Consider the following 19,923-nt stretch of genomic DNA (forward strand, 5'->3'; position numbering starts at 1 on the left):
TTACCTTAAGTTACAGATTAGAAGAAATTTGCCAAGAATCTCCATTATTCTCCAGAATTCCATTCTCCCTTTCCTATTACATATTTCCTTTCTCGCTGTCTGGGAGCACTTTGTGCTTTTCCTCAGTAATTAATGACAGGGTGAAGCAGAAAGCACATGGTCAATAGTTGCCATCAGGCAAAGAGCTCGGTAATGGAGGGAGCACCGGGTGTAGAATTGCACGTTGGATGTTGGACAACAGATTAAATCCTTTCTACTGGCACTTGGGGGACACTTTTCCGTGGTGCTGCCGTGACTGGATAACTGTCTGTGCTGCAGAGTGTGAGTAGAGCCCTGATCCTGAGCACTTGCCAGAGGAGCAGGAGCGCTTTGATTTTTGTTTGGCCCTGCCAGCCGAGCTGAGTATCAGATGGCAGCCACAGGCACAGTTCTATCTGCAGAAGTGTCCCAGGCCTTCACAGAAACTGCTTCAGCCCTTTCACTGCTGTTTTTGGTGAGCTTTCTAATAAGGAATCCTCAGGGTCCCTTCAGAAGCAAGTTGCTGTTGTGCAGAGCTTTGGATTTTGATTGTCTCGGTGCCAGCCATGTGCCAAGCAGAAGAGCACAGATGCCCACGTGAGAGGAAGGAAACCTGGCTGATAATGAGGGAAAAAAATGTGCTTTCCTCTTCTCCTGCATAAGGGTGGGTTTTACCTTCTGTCCTGATTCTCTTGTAGAGAACTGAGGGAGATGACAGAGAGCTCCAGGTGGAAATAAAAGCAGCCTGTTAGTAGTTTACATCTTGAATGCATTAAGTATTAAGATACATATCCTGAGGGAGGGAAAGAGTAAATGGTTTTTTATTGATGACAGCAGACAGCCTGTGTGGGAGGAGACTTTGAGGGCTAAATAAGCAAGTGGAGTAAAACCAATGAGCTAAACCATTCAGGAGCTTTTAGGGGCTTTATTTAACTTTTGAACCAGCTGAAAAGGGGGGATAGGGCTGAGTGTTTTCCGTGTATCTGTAGGTATCTCAGGCAGGAGATGGTTGGAAGGCATGGAAAAATCAGGGCAAGAGAAGAGGGTCAGGAGAGGAAAGCTGTCCTGCTTTTGGGTAATGCTGTTTGCTGGCTGGATTTTCAAGAGTGCCAACTGTAAGAGGTGGTGTTCAGTTTAATTTACCTCGAGTGTGAGGAGCTCAATATGGAACAGGGATCTGTACCTGAGGATCTCTGCCTCTCACTTTCAGGGAGTTTGGCTGAAGAAATTGCAGGCTTCGTTCCTGTGAAAAGTAATAATTGGAGGCCCAGGGGGAGGAGAGCAGGTCCATGAAAGCTCCCTGTGTGCTGCACTGACCCACAGCCCCTGCCAGCTGCAGCAAAGGGACTGATGAAGGAGACACCTGATGTTTTAGAAACCACAGGGCAGCTTCTGTGCCACACCCGGGCAGTGCAGAGCTCCTGGTGAGTCTGCTTTTGCTATCACAGTCTTGGATTAGGGAGCTCTGCTTGGACTTTCTCTGATCCTGCCAGGTTCCAGTGGTCCACAAGGAACTGCAATCAGTCCAGTTCCTTGGTTTTAGGGTGTGAGATTAAATCTGAAGCTGGCATGATTTGTGCTCAGTGAGAACTCCCTCCTGAGGGTCTCCTCAGGAGGTTTTGTTGTGGCAGCCTGGCATCTTCCTGGTGAGAGGAACACAGATGCAGAAAACTTCCCAAAATAACCTCATGAGGTTCAACAAGGCCAAGTGCTGGTGCTGCCCCTGGGTCAGGGCAGCCCCGGGATCAATCCAGGCTGGGGATGAGCAGATGGAGCAGCCCTGGGGGAAGGACTTGGAGGGGCTGGTGGGGGAGAGGCTGGACATGACCCAGCCCACAAACCCCCGTGCCCTGGGCTGATCCCTCAGCGTGGGCAGCAGGGTGGGGGGATTCTGCCCCTCTGCCCCCTCAGGTGAGACCCCCCTGCAGAGCTGCCCCAGCCCTGGGAACAGCACAACAAGGACAGGGAGCTGCTGGAGAGAGGCCAGAGGAGGCACCAAGAGGATCAGAGGGCTGGAGCAGCTCTGCTGGGAGGAAAAGCTGGGAGAATTTTGATTGTTCAGCCTGGAGAAGAGAAGCTTTGGGGTGACCTGATTGAGGCCTTCCAGTGCCTGAAGGAGCCGACAGGAAAGATGGAGAGAGATTATTGACAGTGGCCTGGAGGGAGAGGACAAGGGGGAATGGCTTCCCACTGCCAGAGGGCAGGGTTAGATGGGATGCTGGGGAGAAATCCTTCCCTATGAGGGTGGGCAGGCCCTGGCACAGGTTGCCCAGAGAAGCTGTGGCTGCCCCATCCCTGGAAGTGTCCAAGGTCAGGTTGGACAGGGCTTGGAGCAACCTGGGCCAGTGGAAGGTGTCCCTGCCCATGGCAGAGGGTGAAGTGAGATGATCCTTGGCCCTTCCAACCCAGGCCATTCTGTGATTGTGTGATTTATCATTTTTCCTCCTTTTGTTTCTGTCCATGAGGGGTTTCACAGAGCTCCCTCATCTCTCTGTGTGCAATTCGTGCAGACACCTCCTTCTTTGTGAATCATCCCATCTCTTGTGAAATAGCTATTTTTTAGTGATCTGTCATCAACTGCTCTTGATGCTGTGCAGGAACAGGGAAGACAAGTAGCCCTAAACAGGTAGAAGAACAACCTGACCTCTGTGTGTGATCCTGTGGAATGATTCAGGAGGAATTGCAGTGCTCGCTCACAGTGACAGGATGCAGTGATCTTTAGTCTAAAAAGAACGAGAAATAAGACTTTCCTGAGCAGTTCCCAGGTGTCTGTGAGAGTGATTTCCCTTGGGCCTCACAGTCAGTGTGAAGTTTGCACTTATCCTGGCAGAACCTTCTCAAAGTTTTTCAGTTTGAGGAAAGTATTGAATTACATGATATCTTTATTACTAGAGACTTTTAGGCATGACTCAAAAGATTCAGTGTGAAGATCAGGAGTTTTATTAGAAGGTGTTTCAGTTCTTTGTGGTCTTTGCAACAGGGAAAAGGGAACATTTGAAATTCAGAGCAGGTCTTCTATTTTTAAGAGCATCAGACTTGGCATATAAAGAGATTCTGCTCTGATATCTGGGGGGAACTCTGAGCACGTGTGAGAGACTGAGAGGTGCAGGAGGGCAGGGAGGGATCATCTTGGGGACAGTATGAACATCTCCCTGAGTCATGAGAGACCTGGGTGAAGGGGAGATGAGGAGGGTGGCTGATAGACAAGAGCTCCCATAACTCCATGCCTCCCACTGCACTGGGAGAAGGGAATTGGGCCGGACAGCAGTCAAAGAATCCCTGCTGTGATGGCAGTAGTGAAGTTGTGCCTGTGGGTAATTTTGGAATTGCTGCCAGTGTGACTGCCCAGCTGCACTGGGGTGTTGTGCCTGTGTGCACCTGTTCCTGTTTTGGGGAAGCACTGGAATGACCCTTTCCTTTCTGTTCCCTCCAGGATCATGCGGGAGCAGCCCAGTGTGGTCCTTGGGGTGGCCCACACGGTTGTGAAGAGAATGTCCCCCTTTGTCAGGCAAATTGACTTTGCCCTGGACTGGATGGAGGTGGAGGCTGGACGAGCTGTTTACAGGTGAGATGTGGATGAATTGTACGTTTGAAGTTTTCCTGGTTAATGAGCTGTGCTCCCTTGGTGATGTCTAGAATGAGAAACCCATTGGACTATGTTTATCAACCATTCCATCAGGTGTTATCTGCCTATTTTAAGATCATTTTCTTTCTGCAGTACGTTCAGCATTGCTTCAGTCTCTTGTCTCCAGGTGTTACTAAATTATTTCATACTATTCCTCATCCTTTCTGTTGTCTTGGCAAGCTTTTAAAGTGACATAACTGATTAAGACACAGACAGTTGTAAGAGCATGAACATCTATTGCACAAGGAGTTTTTCAGCCTTTCTAAAATAAACAGCAAAACTCAAAGGTAATTCAGTTAGGCTTATTCTGTAGTAAATTGAAAACAGGAAATTTGTGTTTAAGGAGCAAAAGTTACCTTGGGAAAACGTAGTTTTATGGATCTGTACTAGGACGCAATTGAGCTGTTACGTGGTAGCTGCAGTGGTGGGAGAATAACAGTCTAATTTAGTCCTTGATCTGTGTAATTGTAATTTTTATTATTGTACCTGCAGCAGCAAGGCTAATGGAAGTTTTGGATTACTCTGTGCATCAAAGCATTCACAGCTGTCAATATCTTGTTAAAACCTTTCAGAATTCCTTCCTTAGTTCTAACTCCACCACCAGAAGTGTGGCATTCCATCTGTGTGCTGGCAATCAGCGTTCCAAACACAGCCCCTAATCGTGCCAGCTCAGGATAGCAAAAGCTCCCTGGTGTGTGCACCGAAAGGAATCCAAATCTGGAGCCACTTGGGAGTTTTCTCTTTGACCTGCACAATTTCTCTGCACATCCACACTGGCCTTGCAGTGGGAACAAGCTCCTGTGCAACCAGCAGTGTTGTCCCCCCATGTGTATCCTGGTCATCCACTTCCAGACCTGTCATGGTATCACAGAATGGTTTGGGGTGGAAAGGTCCTTAAGGATTATCCAGATCCAACCCCCTGACACCTTCCACCAGCCCAGGTTGCTCCAAGCCCCATCCAGCCTGGCCTGGGACACTCCCAGGGATGGGGCAGCCACAGCTTCTCTGGGCACCCTGTGCCAGGGCCTGCCCACCCTCACAGGGAACAATTTATTCCCAATATCCAATCTAAACCTACTCTGTTTGAGTTTAAAGCCATTCTCCTTTGCCTTGTCCTCAAGCAGTTGTGCACAGCCTGCACATTTAAACATTAAACATTAAACATATTTCCAGGTCACCTTTTAACAGATGCCTGTTCCGCTTCTTGTTTGCTTATTAATTTTCAGTTTCAGTTAAACCCTGTCCTGTGTCCTCTGAACCAGGCAGGGAAAATCAACTTATTCAGAGGCTCCAGGTGCGTTTGCTGAGCGGAGATGCTTCACTAATCCTGGTTATTGATCCCTTCTGCAGGCAGGGGGACAAGTCTGACTGCACGTACATCGTGTTGAACGGGCGCCTTCGCTCCGTCATACGGATGGAAGATGGGAAAAAGCACCTGACTGGGGAATACGGCCGAGGGGACTTGATTGGAGTGGTAAGAGGGAGGGTCACAACTGAACTGCTCAGCTAGGAAATTGGTATTGACTCCACACTCGACAAACACGGCCCTGCTCTGATCTGCTGTTCATCTTATTAAGGGCTTCCACAAACTCAAAAGGTGGAAAATCCCTTCTACCTGGGAACTTTACGTAATAATTAATGGATGCAGATATTGGACTTGGTTTGAAAAGGAAGAGAAAACAAAAAAAGAGGTCATAACCAAACCAGTAGGCCACGTGGACCCCACAGGCCACATGTGCCCTATATGTCCCATAGGCTCCCTAGGCCCTATAAGCCACCAAAGTCCCACCTATGGGCCCCAAACACCTCACAGACCTCCTAAGCCCCCGAGGCCCCAGAGTCCAGACTGGCCACATCCTTCCCATGGGCTTCAGAGAACGTCCCATGTGCCCCATAGGCTTCAAACTCCTCATAAGCCCCACAGACCCCAGGGCGCTGCCCAAGGCTCTTCTGTGCTCTGGGTTATTTTCTCTCGCAGTGAAAGGTGTGCAGCCTGTGAGAACAGGTCAGGGAGAGCTGCAGGAGTGTGCTCTAAATGGGGATTTGGATAAATGTAGTGCCACAGGAAAATTCAGGCTGGCTGAGCCCCCCTGGAAGCGTCTGGTCCAACCTCCTCAGGGTTGGCAGAGCTGACTTCAGAGCTTAGTCAGGTTTTTCAGGGAGTGTGTAATTATTATAGTTATTAAAGCAACTGTTGATTTCAAAACTGTGGTATTTATCCACACTGAATTCTCTATGTTCATTTTTTTGTTTCTCAGACCTAGTTAAGAACAGAAATAGGAGTCTGACATCACAAATATGTGTGGCTTGTTTGATTGTTATATTTAAAATTAGAAGGTTTCTGAAGTTCTGAGATTGTTGTTCAGGCCTTTTTTTTTTGCCTTTTGAGTTGAAAACCAAATACTGAATATGTATCTGTCTATAGCCAGAATTAGCATAGCTCTGAAGCCAGAAAACACAAGAATTGGGATTAGTTCTGTGGTGAGAACTTCTTTTCTGTAGAAACGAAGGGGAAGGAGGAATCCAAGGTTGTTTCACTTTAGAGAGCTGATCCAAGACTGCTGATTGCAGAAGGAGATGGTTTTGAAAGTGGCAGCATCCAGCAGTTGAGTGTTTCCCACTGGTGTAAGAGGTTCTCCTTCCCTCTTTCCCTGCTCATGGCCTGTGTCTGTGATATAAGACTCTCTCTGTGGCAGGAAAACACCATCAGCAGGGGGCACCTGCTTGTCTCTGGTGGCAGGTGGGTCCCAGAACAGTGTCTGTATCATAAAATGTTTGTGGCAAAGGTCTGGGATACTGAGGGACTGGGAACTGACCTAATATCTGACTTTTCGTGAGAGAAGTAAAAGCTTTTATTGCGAGGAGGGTGAAGGTTTTGTAGCTGTTCACTGTGTGTTCACAGCTCGTTTTCACCTGTGTAATAAGTTAAAATAAATTGCCTGTCATTGGGAAGGGACTGTAGAGAGAACATGAGGCAGTTCTGGTGATGGTCCCACCAGAAGACAGGGGTGGGTTGGGCTGGTGGTTGCACAATATTTGTGGAGTTCTCTGTGGACAGTGTTTAAGGATCTCTTCCCAAGCCGCTCTGGCTGAGGGGTTAGGTTGGCTTGGGATCGTATTTGGAGGAGCAGGTCCATTCTGGAACGCTTCAGGAACACTCACAAATTTTATTTATTTTTTACTTTCTTTGGGATATCTCATTAAAGGTGAAATGACATGGTGTGACAGGAACAAAAGCTGTGATCGTTTGTGACTAATCATGCTGGTATGAGGCCTTTTAGTGTGGGAACAGGGGTTTGTCAGTTTTGGCACAATACAGGCATTTTCCTGCTCCTTCCCCTGCTTTTCCTTTGCCCCGGTGATCTGCAGCTTCACTGTCAAGCTCCTGGAGTTTTGCAGAGCAAAAGGTCAAAAACAGAGCTGTTCTACTTTCTGGAGGTGTTTTTGAGTGACAGTGGAGCATACAGGGTGGGCAGGCCCTGGCACAGGGTGCCCAGAGAAGCTGTGGCTGCCCCAGCCCTGGGAGTGTCCGAGGCCAGGTTGCAGCAGCCTGGGATAGTGGAAGGTGTTCCAGTCTGGGATTCCATGACATGGTCTGAACTTCACCTCCCTGTGCAAGGACTGCTGCCGGATTTGGCATAAATTCCCCACTGGCCCAACTGTTTATCTGCTGAGGAAGGAGGAGGTGGATTTGGTGGATGGACTGGGATGTGTTTGCTGTTGTAACGTGCCGTGTTTGCTGCTGAGTCCCTGGACACAGAAATACCCTTTCAGTTTGTGTCTGCACCATAAGTCACTTGTTTGGATCCATGTTGTGACATGAATCATATTGAAGACTTTTGTGGACGGCGTCATCTCCTTCCTTCCCACAGCTCCAGCCCCACTGACTCACGGTGCCATTTGTTGAACGAGCCTCAGTGCTCCGGCTGCCTTTGGAAAACATGGGGGAGGACGTGAGGAGACTGCCAGGATTGATGCAGCCATCCTTTGCACAGGGCATTAGGAAAATGGTATTTTTCGTTTTCAAAAAAGATGTGTTTATCCCCTTCTGCAGAATCTGCTATAAACCTTTAAAAACCTGCTGTAGGGCTGGTTTGGGTTGGTTTTTTTTCCCCCCCCTCTGAGATTAACATAATTGGAGGGTTCCAGGTGCTGGCAGGGAATGAAATCAGCAGTTGCTGTTGGTAATTGGTACTTTGGTCAACTTTGGCTTGTTCCTCCCTGAACCCCTGCAAGACCTTCCCATGTCATCCGTAATTGTGGGCACTGCCAACAGACAAGAGTCTCCTGGTTGATTTTTGGTTTGTGTGCTCTGTACTGTTGTTTCCCTCCTTTGTGTCAGAAGGTTTCAAATGCCACGTGGCATTTGCATAAGGGAAGAGGCTGTGCCGTTTCTTTGGGAAGCAAAGCCCTGAGAGGTGAAGGCTTTCAGACGAGGTGTGATTTTCCAGCACTGTGCCTGCACTCCCGGGCCTAAACCTGGGGCTCCACTGGTTTTGTTCCTTGTTCTGACTCAGTGGCATCTGTTCCTGAGGTCTGTTGGTTCAGGGGGGGAGGAACAGATCAGAGACCGAGGTTTGCATTCCCTGTGAAGTTCCTGGGAGAGCTGATGGGGATGAGAACAGTTATGTTGGGGGAAGAGGATCCTGACTCCCTGGGAGCATTTTTGGACGAATGGCCCTGTTGATGGTTGACTCCACTCACTCTGTCGTCCAGTCAAGCAAAAACTTGATTGAAAAACCTCCAAGTAATTTTGAAATGACAGTGATGAATCTGTTCAATAGTTCCCTCCCTGCTTTAATACAGTTGACAGAAGTCCTGCTTTCTAGAGACTATGATCTGACCCCTTTTGGGGGGGAATCTTTTAATTTGGTGGTGTTGTTGCTACAGATGCGCTTGTGGAAAAATGTGGAAATGTGAATTTTATGAAACCATTCTGGGTTTCTCTTCTAGTTCAATTCTGCCATGCCCAGGTGACCCCAGAGGAGTTCAGAGAAGCCCACTGTGTGTTGATAAAGTGAAAGGGCTTCTCTTCACTAAGTTACTTGTTCAAAATGCTTCTCTTAGTCTTTCTTTTCTGGGTGTTGCTGCTTTATTTCTGATCTCGGTTAACTGCTGGAAATTGTAGTTTTTACCCTTGCTCTCTTGATCTCATTTGTTGTCTGAGGAGGAGGAGGATTCCTTTTCATTCATTTATTTTTTTATTCCTGTTGACAGGAGGTGAACAGGCCCAGGCTCTGACACTCAGTGTTGCCCCTGGCACTGCTGCTGACACTGGGGAGTTATTCAGTGGTTTGTAGGTTCTTACATCACAGGGTCACAACTCCAGGCCTCTGTTGAGGTGGGTGTTGTTTTGCTTTTAGCCTTGTTGGAAGGACAGCAGTGGGTGAGGAGAAGGGAGCAAACCCAACAGAGCCATAATAATCTCCTGCTGGATTAGAGTTATTTGTACACCTCAAATACCTGCAGGTGATGGAGCCTTCTGTGCAATGAGCTTTTTATGCAAGCCAGTGCTTTGTCCAAATCGAGTTCTGGGGAGTGGCTGTGCTGTTGGTGGGATGACTCAATGCCAGGCAGTTCTCAGGGGCCTCAGCAAGAGCTCTGAACTCCCAGGATTTTCCAAGCTGGGCTCTTGGGTGCTGTGGAGCTGGGCTGGCTGGTAACCCCCTCCCTGTCTGCAGTGTCTGACCAGAAACCACTCAGCTTTCGAAAATACCTGCTGAGGGGGGGGAAATTGCAGTGATGGTTTGATTAATTCAAGATACTTCCTGATTCTCTTTAATAACCAGAATGTCCCTCTTATTAGTAGAACTATACCCAGTCACTTTTGGGTAATGAAGTAGCAAAATAAGAGCAGAAAGGCCTTTGTTCACTGACACTTTCTTGTAGCACAGGGCAGCAGGAGTGATAAAGTGCAGAAAAGGAGCCCTCAGCTGCCAGTGCAGCTCACACTGGTCCTGCTGGAGAGGAAATCGTGCTTAACATTCTAGAAATAACAGATATTTAAAATATTTTCAGATGTTAAGCTGCTCATCCAATTAAGACAGCTAAATGTCCACAGCTTTTTTTCTCTCTAAAAAGCTGAAACCCAAGAAGAATCTGTAAATGGCTTATGATGATTTCCTTAGGGGGTTGGAACACTGTCCTTTTGAAATGTAGCACTGTTAGAAATCTTTAATTGCTGAGTAATCCTCAAAGGAATCACACAAAGGAAAGTATCAGGATTACACTTGTCAGGCTTTTGTTCTTTATCAGTATTAATGTTATCAGGCAGCCCCAAAGCTGAATGTCACTGCACCCTCCACATTAAGGCTGCTTTGCTTTTGCCTTTTTTGATCTTTTTTTTTTTTTTTTTTGCCAATTACTTGCATTTTTGTAACTTAGTCAAGCCATGTCTACTTCATTTGCTAAAGCTGTAAGTTATTGCAAAACTGTTTCAGGTGAATTCAGGGTGGTGTCACCTCAGGCTCCCTGTGCACAGCCCAGAGCTCTGGGTTCAGGAACAGAGCTGGGAGACATGGCCCTGGAAGGGGAGGGTTTCTTTTCATCTTTCACCTTCTTGGTAACACATTACTAAAAATTATTTCCCTAGCAGCGTCTCAGGTGTGAAATTGTAATTAAAACAACCAACAAAAACAAAGCCCAAAACGTCCAAACCACCCAGTGAAACTCCTGATCAACCAAAACCCAACCCAAACCACAAACAGCCCCGAAGGGGAGGCAGGGGAAGGCCAGAGGAAGGAGTGAATTCACATTTACACAGCTGGATTAGTGTAAGACTGGGATGAGAAGCTCAGTGTCCTGATTTCCAAACCCATTGTGAGAGTGGTTTTGGCTGAATTTAAACCACTGAGCTGAGCCATCCAAATGGACCTTGGTTTCCTACCAGCATCTTCACTGAGTGAAGTTACTGACTTCTATCTACTTCTCAGATTCTTTACAATAATTTATTCTTTTACCCACAACAGTTCCTCTTTTATCTTTATTTGCCTCAAGTTCTAAACAGCTGATGAGACTGCTCATAACTCCAAATTGTTGTGGAACAGTTCAGTGTTCTCATCTCTGGCTGGGAAAACCACAGCACAGCTTTGACAGGATCTGGCATTAAATTATCTGGTGTTCATGTTGTGTGGGTAAATCATTTGGCTTTGTAGCTGCCTCAGATAGCACTGCAGAGTGCTTTATCTCCTTGGCCACATTCTTTGTAGAGGGTATTAGGAACTTTGATGACAGATAGTGATAGAAATTGTGACCTGCTGGGTTTCAGGCAGGTGATTTCATGCACTGGACTATCACTCCTTAAGATATTTTGTGCCTCCCTCCTGCTTCCAGCTGAACTCCCTTGTTATAACATGTGCTGGTGGCCAGATAGCAACTAATTCTTGATGCACCTGATCCCTGACAGGGACAATTTTTTACTTCCCTTGCCTCTTCCTCCTTCCTCCTTCCCATTTTGAGGAATGCCTGCATGGAACTAGGCTGGCTGGGGAGCAGCAAGGGTTAGGAGTGCTTCCCCTCTGACCTTGGCAAAGGCACAAGGCAGTTGACAGCAAAAGAGGTTTCTTTTCCCTTGGTAGTAACTGCTCTTTTTTTTTTTTTTTTTTTTCAAGCATTAATAAATAAAAGCCAGAGAGGGAGAAGTGTGATCCTTGTCATCCTCATCAGAATGCCTGGAGTGCAGTGAGTCCAGAGAAGGGAATGGAGCTGGGAAAGGCTCTGGAGCAGCAGGAGCAGCTGAGGGAGCTGGGGGGGCTCAGCCTGGAGAAAAGGAGGCTCAGGGGGGACCTTCTGGCTCTGCAACTCCCTGACAGGAGGGGGGAGCCGGGGAGGGTCAGGCTCTGCACTTCCAGATCCTCTTCAAACCCCAGGGTAACCGTGATGGCTCTGGTGGGTGTTTTGTGTGTGCACCTCAGGTGACTTCTGACATGGCTTTTGGTGGTGTTTTGGCTCTAATGTCGGATTAGGAGAGCAAAACATGCATGGAACTGCCCTCTTTTCTACAGCCATATGGAAATACAAGGAGTGACACTTAAATGCAGGAGGTCAGACTGTTATCAGTTCCCTTCCCTGCTTTAATCTTTCTCTTCCTTGTCCCTTAATGACGTTCACTGCTGCAACAGGAGTGTCATTGCACTGCTACAAAGTGCAGGCTCAGTCCTTTTGGGAGTACCTGTAGCAGGACTCCATCTGCCTTAATTACAAAGGGCAGCAAGCTCAGCCTTCTTTAATTTGACGTGTATTTTAGATGGCACTTGCACAGAAGCACATATAGATACACAAAGTACGACTTACGTGTGTGAATGTGTGTCTGTAAGTCTTTCATGAGTTTTTAATATATATATATATATCTATAAAGAAATGAGAGGGAGGTTTGGATCCTTCTCTGCACACAGCAGAAGGGCTGGGTGTCCTCAGTCACGGGGTTAGCTTGGCACAGGAAGGATTGCAGGAGGTGGTTGTTAGAACAACTTTGAAGAGTACATGGTGTACTGAGTTCATCTGCTGGCACTGCTCCCACAAATAGCATCGATTTGCAGCTTGTCTGGTTGTTCTTCCCACTCATTCATTGCTTCCAGCAGTGTCTCCTCCTTTGTCCTTTCCTGATACAAACAAGTTGGTGTTTTGGGTCCTTCCTCGTGGCCGGAGGAGACACCGATGAGAGGAGCATCCTGTGCTGCTCCGGGTGCCAAAGGGGGGTCTGAGGGCAGCGTGTTTAAACCTGGGAAAAACAGTGTTGCCCCTTGTGTTTGGTTGCCCTCCCTGTAACACTGATGATGTTACATCACTGTGTTCAGTTGCAGCAGCAGCTCCTGCCCTTGTCTGGCAAAGGCTCTGCTGTGAGAACGCGTGGCCGTTCTGTGTCTGCTCCTCCAGGGCAGGTGTTGTTGGCCCTTGAGGTACAGGTGTGTCACCTGTGCAGCTGATGTGTCACCTGCCCCTTCTCTTGAGCCTCCTGAACCATCAGCAGATGTCAGTGTTGATGTTTCTTCTCCCCATCCCTCCACTGGTGCACCTGCACATGCTGTCACCCCTGGGTGTCCCTCTGTGCTGGTCCTTCCAGGGTGGACGTTGTGTGAGGAGGGAGTGAGGAGGCACTTTTGGCAGGTGGAGCTCTGAGCCCACTGTCTTTTCAGAGGTGGGTGGGTGTCTGTGCACCCCCAGTGACACCCAGTCGTGCTGGGGAGGGTCTGCCCCCAGTGCTGCCCCTGCACAGGACAGTCCATGCCCCCTCCATAGATGCTGGAAGCATCTGCTGGAAGCTGAGCTTGTGCTGAAGAGAAGAAAATACAAGTGTCAGGCTAATTACCAACCAGTGACTGTGGCTGTCATGAAGGAGGATTTGGAAAGTTAAGAGTTTAAGCTAAATAATTTTAAATAATTTAACAATCCTTGGGGTTCTACCTGCTTCCAGAGTCATCTTGTCACTGATGCTTTCACTGGTGTCAGCACAAGGGCCAGAATGAGAGTTACCTTGGTGAGGAACAATTGCTGCTTTTTGTGAGCTGGCAGCAAGGAAAAATTGATATGAGAGGAGGAAACATGATGTGTGAGAGGATGACAGATCCTTGGTTGGAATAGAAGCCACAATGAAGAGAGGCTGAAGGCAGTGTACTGCAGAATGGATGGGGATGCACAGGAAGAGCCCTGGGTGTAAATGTGCCCCTGGCTGAGGTCAGGGAGAACAGAGCTGTGACTGCAAACGTGGCCCTCTTGACTTGTGCTGCTCATTCAGACCAGACGTGTCTTCCTGTGCGCTGGACAGGACTGAAAACTCTCTTGGAGAGGGATAATCTGCACAGGAAACTATTTGGAGAGTATTTGCATTTTACTGGTAAAGGAGTTACCCATCAGTTTGTTAAAGGGAGGCTGAATTTGCACCAAGAAGCGAGGTTTTTGTGCCAGCAGATCTGGTCTGAGCCCTCCATGAGGTCTCAGAGGTGCTGGAGGCTGAGCAGGAGAAGGGGCTGTGTTTCACTGAGGCTGTGCACACAAAGGCAAATATTCAAAGTGTTTGTTGAATGTAGCTCAGAAAGGAGTTTTGAGTAATTAGACCAACTCGCAGAATGTGCCACTTGCCGGTTTTTACTTTCCAACTGTAACTTGGAAAGCTGTAAGAACTGTCAGGAATGAGTGTTGGAAATGAAGTCAAAGGAGGTCATGAGAATATAAATTGCTTTTCCCCCTCCCTTTAGAGGATTTACAGTAACACTTTTTCTTTGGGAAGAACTCGTAAGCCAGGATTGTGAATCATGTGCCTTGTACAGGATGGAGGCAGCAAACCTGGTTTTGTCACTGTTTAATACTGATCTAAGAGAAGGTGTGAGAATCATGGAATCCCAGACTGGTTTGGGTGGGAAGGGACCTTAAAGCTCATCCAGTTCCACCCCCTGCCATGGGCAAGGACACCTTCCACTAGCCCAGGTTGCTCAAAACCCAGCCTGTCAGAATTAATTGAAACAGTGCAAACAGCAGAGGTCTGTTTGTAGAGGTTTTCTGGGGGAAATTGTTCTGTGCTCCCTGATTCAAACTATTCCAACATTTGGGACATTGCTTCTGTGCAATTCCCTCGAATTGGAGGGAATGGAAGCCAGGGCAGTGATGGATGACAGATTCCTGAGGGTGGGATGGAGGCAGAGAGAGGGTCTTGCTGCCTCTGTGACTGTGGGGCCAAAGGCTCAGCCTTGGAGATGACGGAGCAGGGAATGGAACACGGAGCGTTTGTGTCGGGCTGCTGAAACAGAGCCCAGCAGGGTGGCAGGGGGATGGATTTCCAGTGGAAACAGCACTGTGATGGAGACCTGCTGAGTTTTATAACTCAAACAGCAGTGGGTAACAAGGTGGCAGAGGGAGAACAGGCAGGGCAGGGGGAGCAGGAGGGGTGGTGGGCCCAGCACTCAGCACTGGGTGAGGGAGGGAGGAGGAACAGCGGGAAGGGAAGCCCCGAAATGGGCAGTGAGGTGGAACGAGTTGAAGGCTTGTACCTGAGGAGGGGGAACGGAGGTTAAATGAGAAGAACAGAGAAGTACAACTGCCTGGAGCAAAAGTGATCCTGTTGGCTTGAGTTTGAGAAGAAGTGGGAGAGAGTCACTGCTCCTCTTTGCACGGAGCAAACGCTGTGGCTGCGTTCGGGCTGGCAGGGAGGAGTGTTGTTAATGGTAGTCTGGGAAGGAGCTCAAAAGAGAGCTCAAAAGAGGTGATTATGAAACCAAATATATAAATAAATGCTCTCCCTAGTCAGGTTAGATAAGATCTGGAAGATAATGGTGCTGTTTCTTCAGACATTTGTTTATTACTGTTGTTGTGGAGGTGGTTTTGTGGTGTTTGCTGCAGCTGTGGTGGGTGATCAGAATGTTAAATTGCTCTTTTTATGATCCGGGAAATAATTTTATGGGGGTTGAGCTTCTGATCACAAGTGGATTTTATTCCTATTAAAGTTCAAGCCAGATCTCTGAGTGTTGTACTATTTACAAAGCTGGAAAAACAAGAAAACTTGCTCACTGGGCAGAGGAGCCCAAGGATTTGAATGTGGCTTTAAGACTGAAATGATTTTAAATAGTCATGTTGCATGAAACTTCTTTTTTTTCCCTAAGCAAGAATAAAAGACTCTGAATAGTTGACACCTCAAATGGGATATTAAGAATAAATACAAGGTAGAAAAGTATCATTTTCAGAGGGAGAACTGTGAGTCAATGTTAAAATGGTTTTGATCTCCAAAAAAGGTGAGAACAGTCAAAGACCAATTGGATTTGGCAGATTCCCATGTGCAGGAAATGTAAAACCAGTGCAAAGAAGGCTCTAAACCACAGGGTGTGAAGAGGGCAGAATGCAGTGAAGGTTGAGAATAATCCTACAGATGGTCCAAATGGCACATGAGAGCCCTTGGATTTCCAGGGAAGAGGAAGTATTTTATTGAGCATGGAATCCTGGAATGGTTTGGGTTGGAAGGGACCTTAAAGCTCATCCCAAATACCCCCCTGCCATGGGCAGGGACACCTTCCACCAGCCCAGGTTGCTCCAAGCCCCATCCAACTTGGCCCTGGACACTTCCAGGGAGCCACAAACTCTCTGGGATAATTATTAAATAGATAATTGGGATAATTAATAAATTCAGAGATTGGGAGCTGAGATGATAACAATAAAGAGGAAAGCACAGTCTGAATTTCTTACAAGTGCCTGGGACCCAGATATTTTCCATGCTGGAATATTGGGGTGTATTTAAATAAAAATATCAAAGACTCACATAGTACCTCTGTATAAGAATAGTACAAGATCCACTTTCTGTAATTACTTGGGAATGGCATCCAGCAAATTCCCAGCAATTGCAGGGGTCCAGAGCATGGGTGGTGCTGCAAATGCCACTTCCTTTGGAGCTTGGAGTGGCTCTGTGGGAAGGAGGTTTGGAAAAGGTCTCTGTGTGGCCTCTGCTCTGTCGAAAAGACAAAGTTACAGTTTGGAGGATAAAAACCCTTCCCCCAGGGCTGTGCTTAAGGTTAAACTTTGATTCCCTCTTCTCCAAATTTACAAATTTCATCTTTTCTGAAGGGCCTGGGAGCCCCTTGGAGCACAGTTAATTTTATGCACTCATCTATCACAGAAATTGTGGCGAAGGACGTCGGGCACTTTGAGTGTTTTTCTTGCCTGGTACAAATTAAACTCGCTCAGGTGGTGCCTGGCTGGGAGGAAAGGTTTTATTTTCACAGCTGAAACTCTTAACCTGCTTTCAGGAGCAGGAAGGTAAATTACAGAGCCAAAAAACTGCGGTAAAAAGCTGGTAATAGGGGAGAGAGATGAAACAGAAGATCTTCTACAACCCTTTGGGGAACCTGAAGGGGGTTTGTTTCTCCATAAATGTCTGTACAAAGATGATTTTTTTTTTCCCCCTCTTCTATATAATTAGTTTAAAATGTGATGACATAACAAAACATCCCTGGCACCTGAGCCAGAAAACAAAGGCTGGGGCTTGCAAAAAACGAGGTGCTTTAAATGTGCAGTTTTCCATGCAGAGCAGTTGGTAGTGGAGAAATTCAACTTCATATTGGCAGGTTCATCTCAGCTTTCTGGACTAATGGCAAGCTTTTGAGCTCTAGATGTTCTGGTTGGCTGGATTGTCCATTTTGAGCCTTCCAGAAAGGCACTTGGGGTGGAAGTGGGGTCACAGAGTTGTGTGTTTGAAACTGGGTTTGTGCTGGGAACAGCAGAGAAAACCTGGGCACCTGCCCAGCTCAGCCCTTGCACAAGGTCTGATTACATTATTATATTACTATTACATTATTATATTATTTTATTGTTATGTTATTATACACAGTGTTCATTTTGTATGGCTGAGCCCTTAGTTCTGTAAGGAATTAATTGCTTGTGTAGCAATTTGCTGCCAACATAAGCTTGGGAGGAAATTCTGAAAAAAAAACCCAAACCAAAACCAACCAAATCAATCAAAGAAATAAAACCACCAACCCCCCCCAACCCCTAAACAACCTTTAAACAGCTTTAAGCTGATAAATTATTTGTCTTTTTTGTACTGGAAAATTAAAAATGCAAAGTCATGTTGACTTGGATTCGAAGTGCCTGTGAATTGTAGTTGGGGAGGGATTTTTCTGTTTGTGTTTTAACCTTAGTAATTACAGCTACTACAGTGACAACCATTTATTTTTTGAAATGGCTGATCTATGGATTTTAAGCCCAATAAACATTGCCTGCTGCCACAGCTCCCCAAACAGAGCACCAGGCTGTTCCTAAGCAATTAAATGTTGTAGCTCAGGCCTGAGCTCCCAGTGACTCCATCTCTCCTGGCAGGAAAACTCATGAGCCATGGGAAGATATTTCCCCAGGGAATTGGATTTCTGCATTTCCAACCAACACAGGAGGCAGTGGCAGGTCTGGGGCTCTGGGAGGGGGATTTGAGGAGCAGCTGAATTTTGCTTTTTGAACCCAAGTTTTCCCCATAAAGGAGAGCATTCTGTTATTAATTCTCATTGTGTCACCATCTTATTCAAACTTCTGCTCTCTATAAAATAAATGTTTCTAGGGGAGATAGGTGGGCAGTGGGCAGGTAGCACTGGAGATGCACAAAACCTGTCTGGACACAGTCTGTGACTGCTCCAGGAGCTTGAGCAGGGAGCTGGGACTGGATGGTCTCCAGTGGTTCCTTCCAGCCTGAACCATTCTGGGATCCCTGTTGACACATCCCAGGTGCACATGTATGTGTAAGAAAATAAAAACTAATGGAAAAGCAACACTCACTTCTGGCCAAAATGTGCTGATTTGCCCCTAGAATGCCAGACTGGTTTGGGTTGGAAGGAACCTTAAATCTCACCTCATTCCAACTCATGGCAGGGACACCTTCCACTGGCCCAGGTTGCTCTGAGCCCTGTCCAGTCTGGTCTCACCCCTCTGTTTAATTTTTAGGAAGTGTTGATTATTTCAAGGTTGTTGGAATTCAGCTTCCAGGGGGAAAATGGAGGTATTTCATCAGGGTGGTGCTGAGGCAAGAGTGAGCAGCAGAGAAGCGGGCTGTTCCTGGCTCTTGGATGGCTTCATCACCATCCCCACTGGTGGGTGAGGAGCTCTCAGCCTTGCTGTGGTGCTGAGCTCACTCTGTGCCTCTGGTGGCTGTTCTGGCAGGTGTTAAAGCAGCTCATCCGCTCCCTCTGGAGACGCTGCCAGAGCTCACACCAAACTTTCCCTTGTAACAACATCCCTCTGGGGCTGGGGGTTCTGGATCTGTGGAGAACCTGCAGCTGTCCCATGGCAGAGGGCTCTCCTGGGAGCTTTGGGGTGAATTTGCCCGGGGCAGGTCGTGGTGCCTCCCTGAGACCCCTGTGGGGCGAACGGGGCTCTGTGTGCGAGCAGAGCGAACGGTTCCTGGGCATGGTTCGGTCTCCTCACGCTGCCATTTGATTTCTGCAGCCTGCTGTGAGTTGTTAGTGCTGTTGGTAATGCTTTGGCTGTGCCCTTGCAGGTGGAGGCCCTGACCCACCAGCCCAGAGCCACCACGGTGCACGCCGTCCGGGATTCTGAGCTGGCCAAGCTGCCGGAGGGAGCCCTGATATCCATCAAACGCAAATTCCCCCAGGTAAGAGAATTAAAAGCGTTATTCTGTCTGTCTCAGAGATGTCTGAGAGGCTCAAACTCCCCCTTAGCACCGAGTCCTCTGGGTTTGCTGCCTGACTGATGCGTGCTGAGCAAACGCTGCGTTCTCCTCGGCTGCCGGAGCGGAGCCAGCCCAGACTCCCACCAGCTTTTCCTGCTCTGTCTCCTGATCAACTGGAGCAGCTTTTATTGCAGGGCTGGCTTGGCTCTCTGGAAGAACTTCTGCTTAAATGCAGGATGTGCACGTTTAGCAGAATGGAAATCACTCAGTGCTGCTGAGAGGAAATGGAAGTTTGACTTCTGCAATCGCTTTAAATTATTGTTGCTCGTTCATCCTCTCCTCTGGGGCTCCAGGTCAGCACTTGTTTCTGCGTACCTTTATTCCCAGAGCTTTGATATTTGGGGGTTGGTTTCCCTCTTCCTGCCATTTTTAGGCTGTCAGTCCTCATTCTGCAGCTGCCAGAGCTGTCTGTGTCCTAAAGACTGTGATTGCTCCCTTTGAATCCATCAGCTCATCCATCTCCTTTAATTCATTTGACATTATACCTCTCCCCTGCAAATCTGGAGACTGACGGACTTGAAATTTAATTCTTTGGTCCTTAAGTGCATCAGGGACATTAAACTAAGCACTAAATCATTGCACTGGCCTTAGAGGCAATTCTTTAATGCTGTTACTTCAAATTATTTCGGATTTTTCTTCCTACTGTCTTTAAGACATAGAGTATTTTACTAGATTTCATAAAAAAACCCCCCACCACCCTACAAAAATAACAAACCTAATTAAAATACTTGCATTCTTTTGCTTTTCTAGGACCTATAATAACTTTTAAAATTATTTTTAACTGTATAATATAAAGCCTGCATTCATGCATTTTCAGGTTACCAAAAGCGTGGGGTTTTGTCTGTGTTATTGCCAGGATAATTTCACCATTTTGAGTTGCATCAGGTGTTCAGGAGTTATGTCAATGAAAAATAATTTTCCTGGTTTCCCTGCAAGAATCATTTTTGCTTCAGTGTTCCTGAGCTTCTCTTGGGGGTTGTTAAGGCAGTTCTGGTCCCTGGAGTTCACCTGAACAGTCCCCTCAGTCCATTCCTCTCTGTTTAATGTCAGAGATTTCCTGCCCAGCTGGTGAACTGGGAACTGGTTTGGTTGGAAGGGACATTAAACCTCATCGTATTCCACCCCTGCA

The 19,923-nt window shown here is 47.3% G+C and overlaps 1 protein-coding gene across 1 annotated transcript in view; it reads left to right on the forward strand.

Moving 5' to 3' along the window:
- PNPLA7 (patatin like phospholipase domain containing 7) overlaps nucleotides 1-19,923 on the forward strand; it is a 127,538-nt gene that overhangs the window by 33,116 nt on the left and 74,499 nt on the right. Inside the window, exons 18-20 of the mRNA XM_050319757.1 lie at nucleotides 3,452-3,583; nucleotides 4,994-5,117; nucleotides 18,603-18,716. Of these exons, the coding sequence (XP_050175714.1) occupies nucleotides 3,452-3,583; nucleotides 4,994-5,117; nucleotides 18,603-18,716 (370 nt within the window). The remainder of the gene's footprint in view (nucleotides 1-3,451; nucleotides 3,584-4,993; nucleotides 5,118-18,602; nucleotides 18,717-19,923) is intronic.

Source organism: Myiozetetes cayanensis, unplaced genomic scaffold (assembly GCF_022539395.1).
Source record: "Myiozetetes cayanensis isolate MyiCay16 unplaced genomic scaffold, myiCay2020 scf23, whole genome shotgun sequence".
Taxonomy (NCBI): domain Eukaryota; kingdom Metazoa; phylum Chordata; class Aves; order Passeriformes; family Tyrannidae; genus Myiozetetes; species Myiozetetes cayanensis.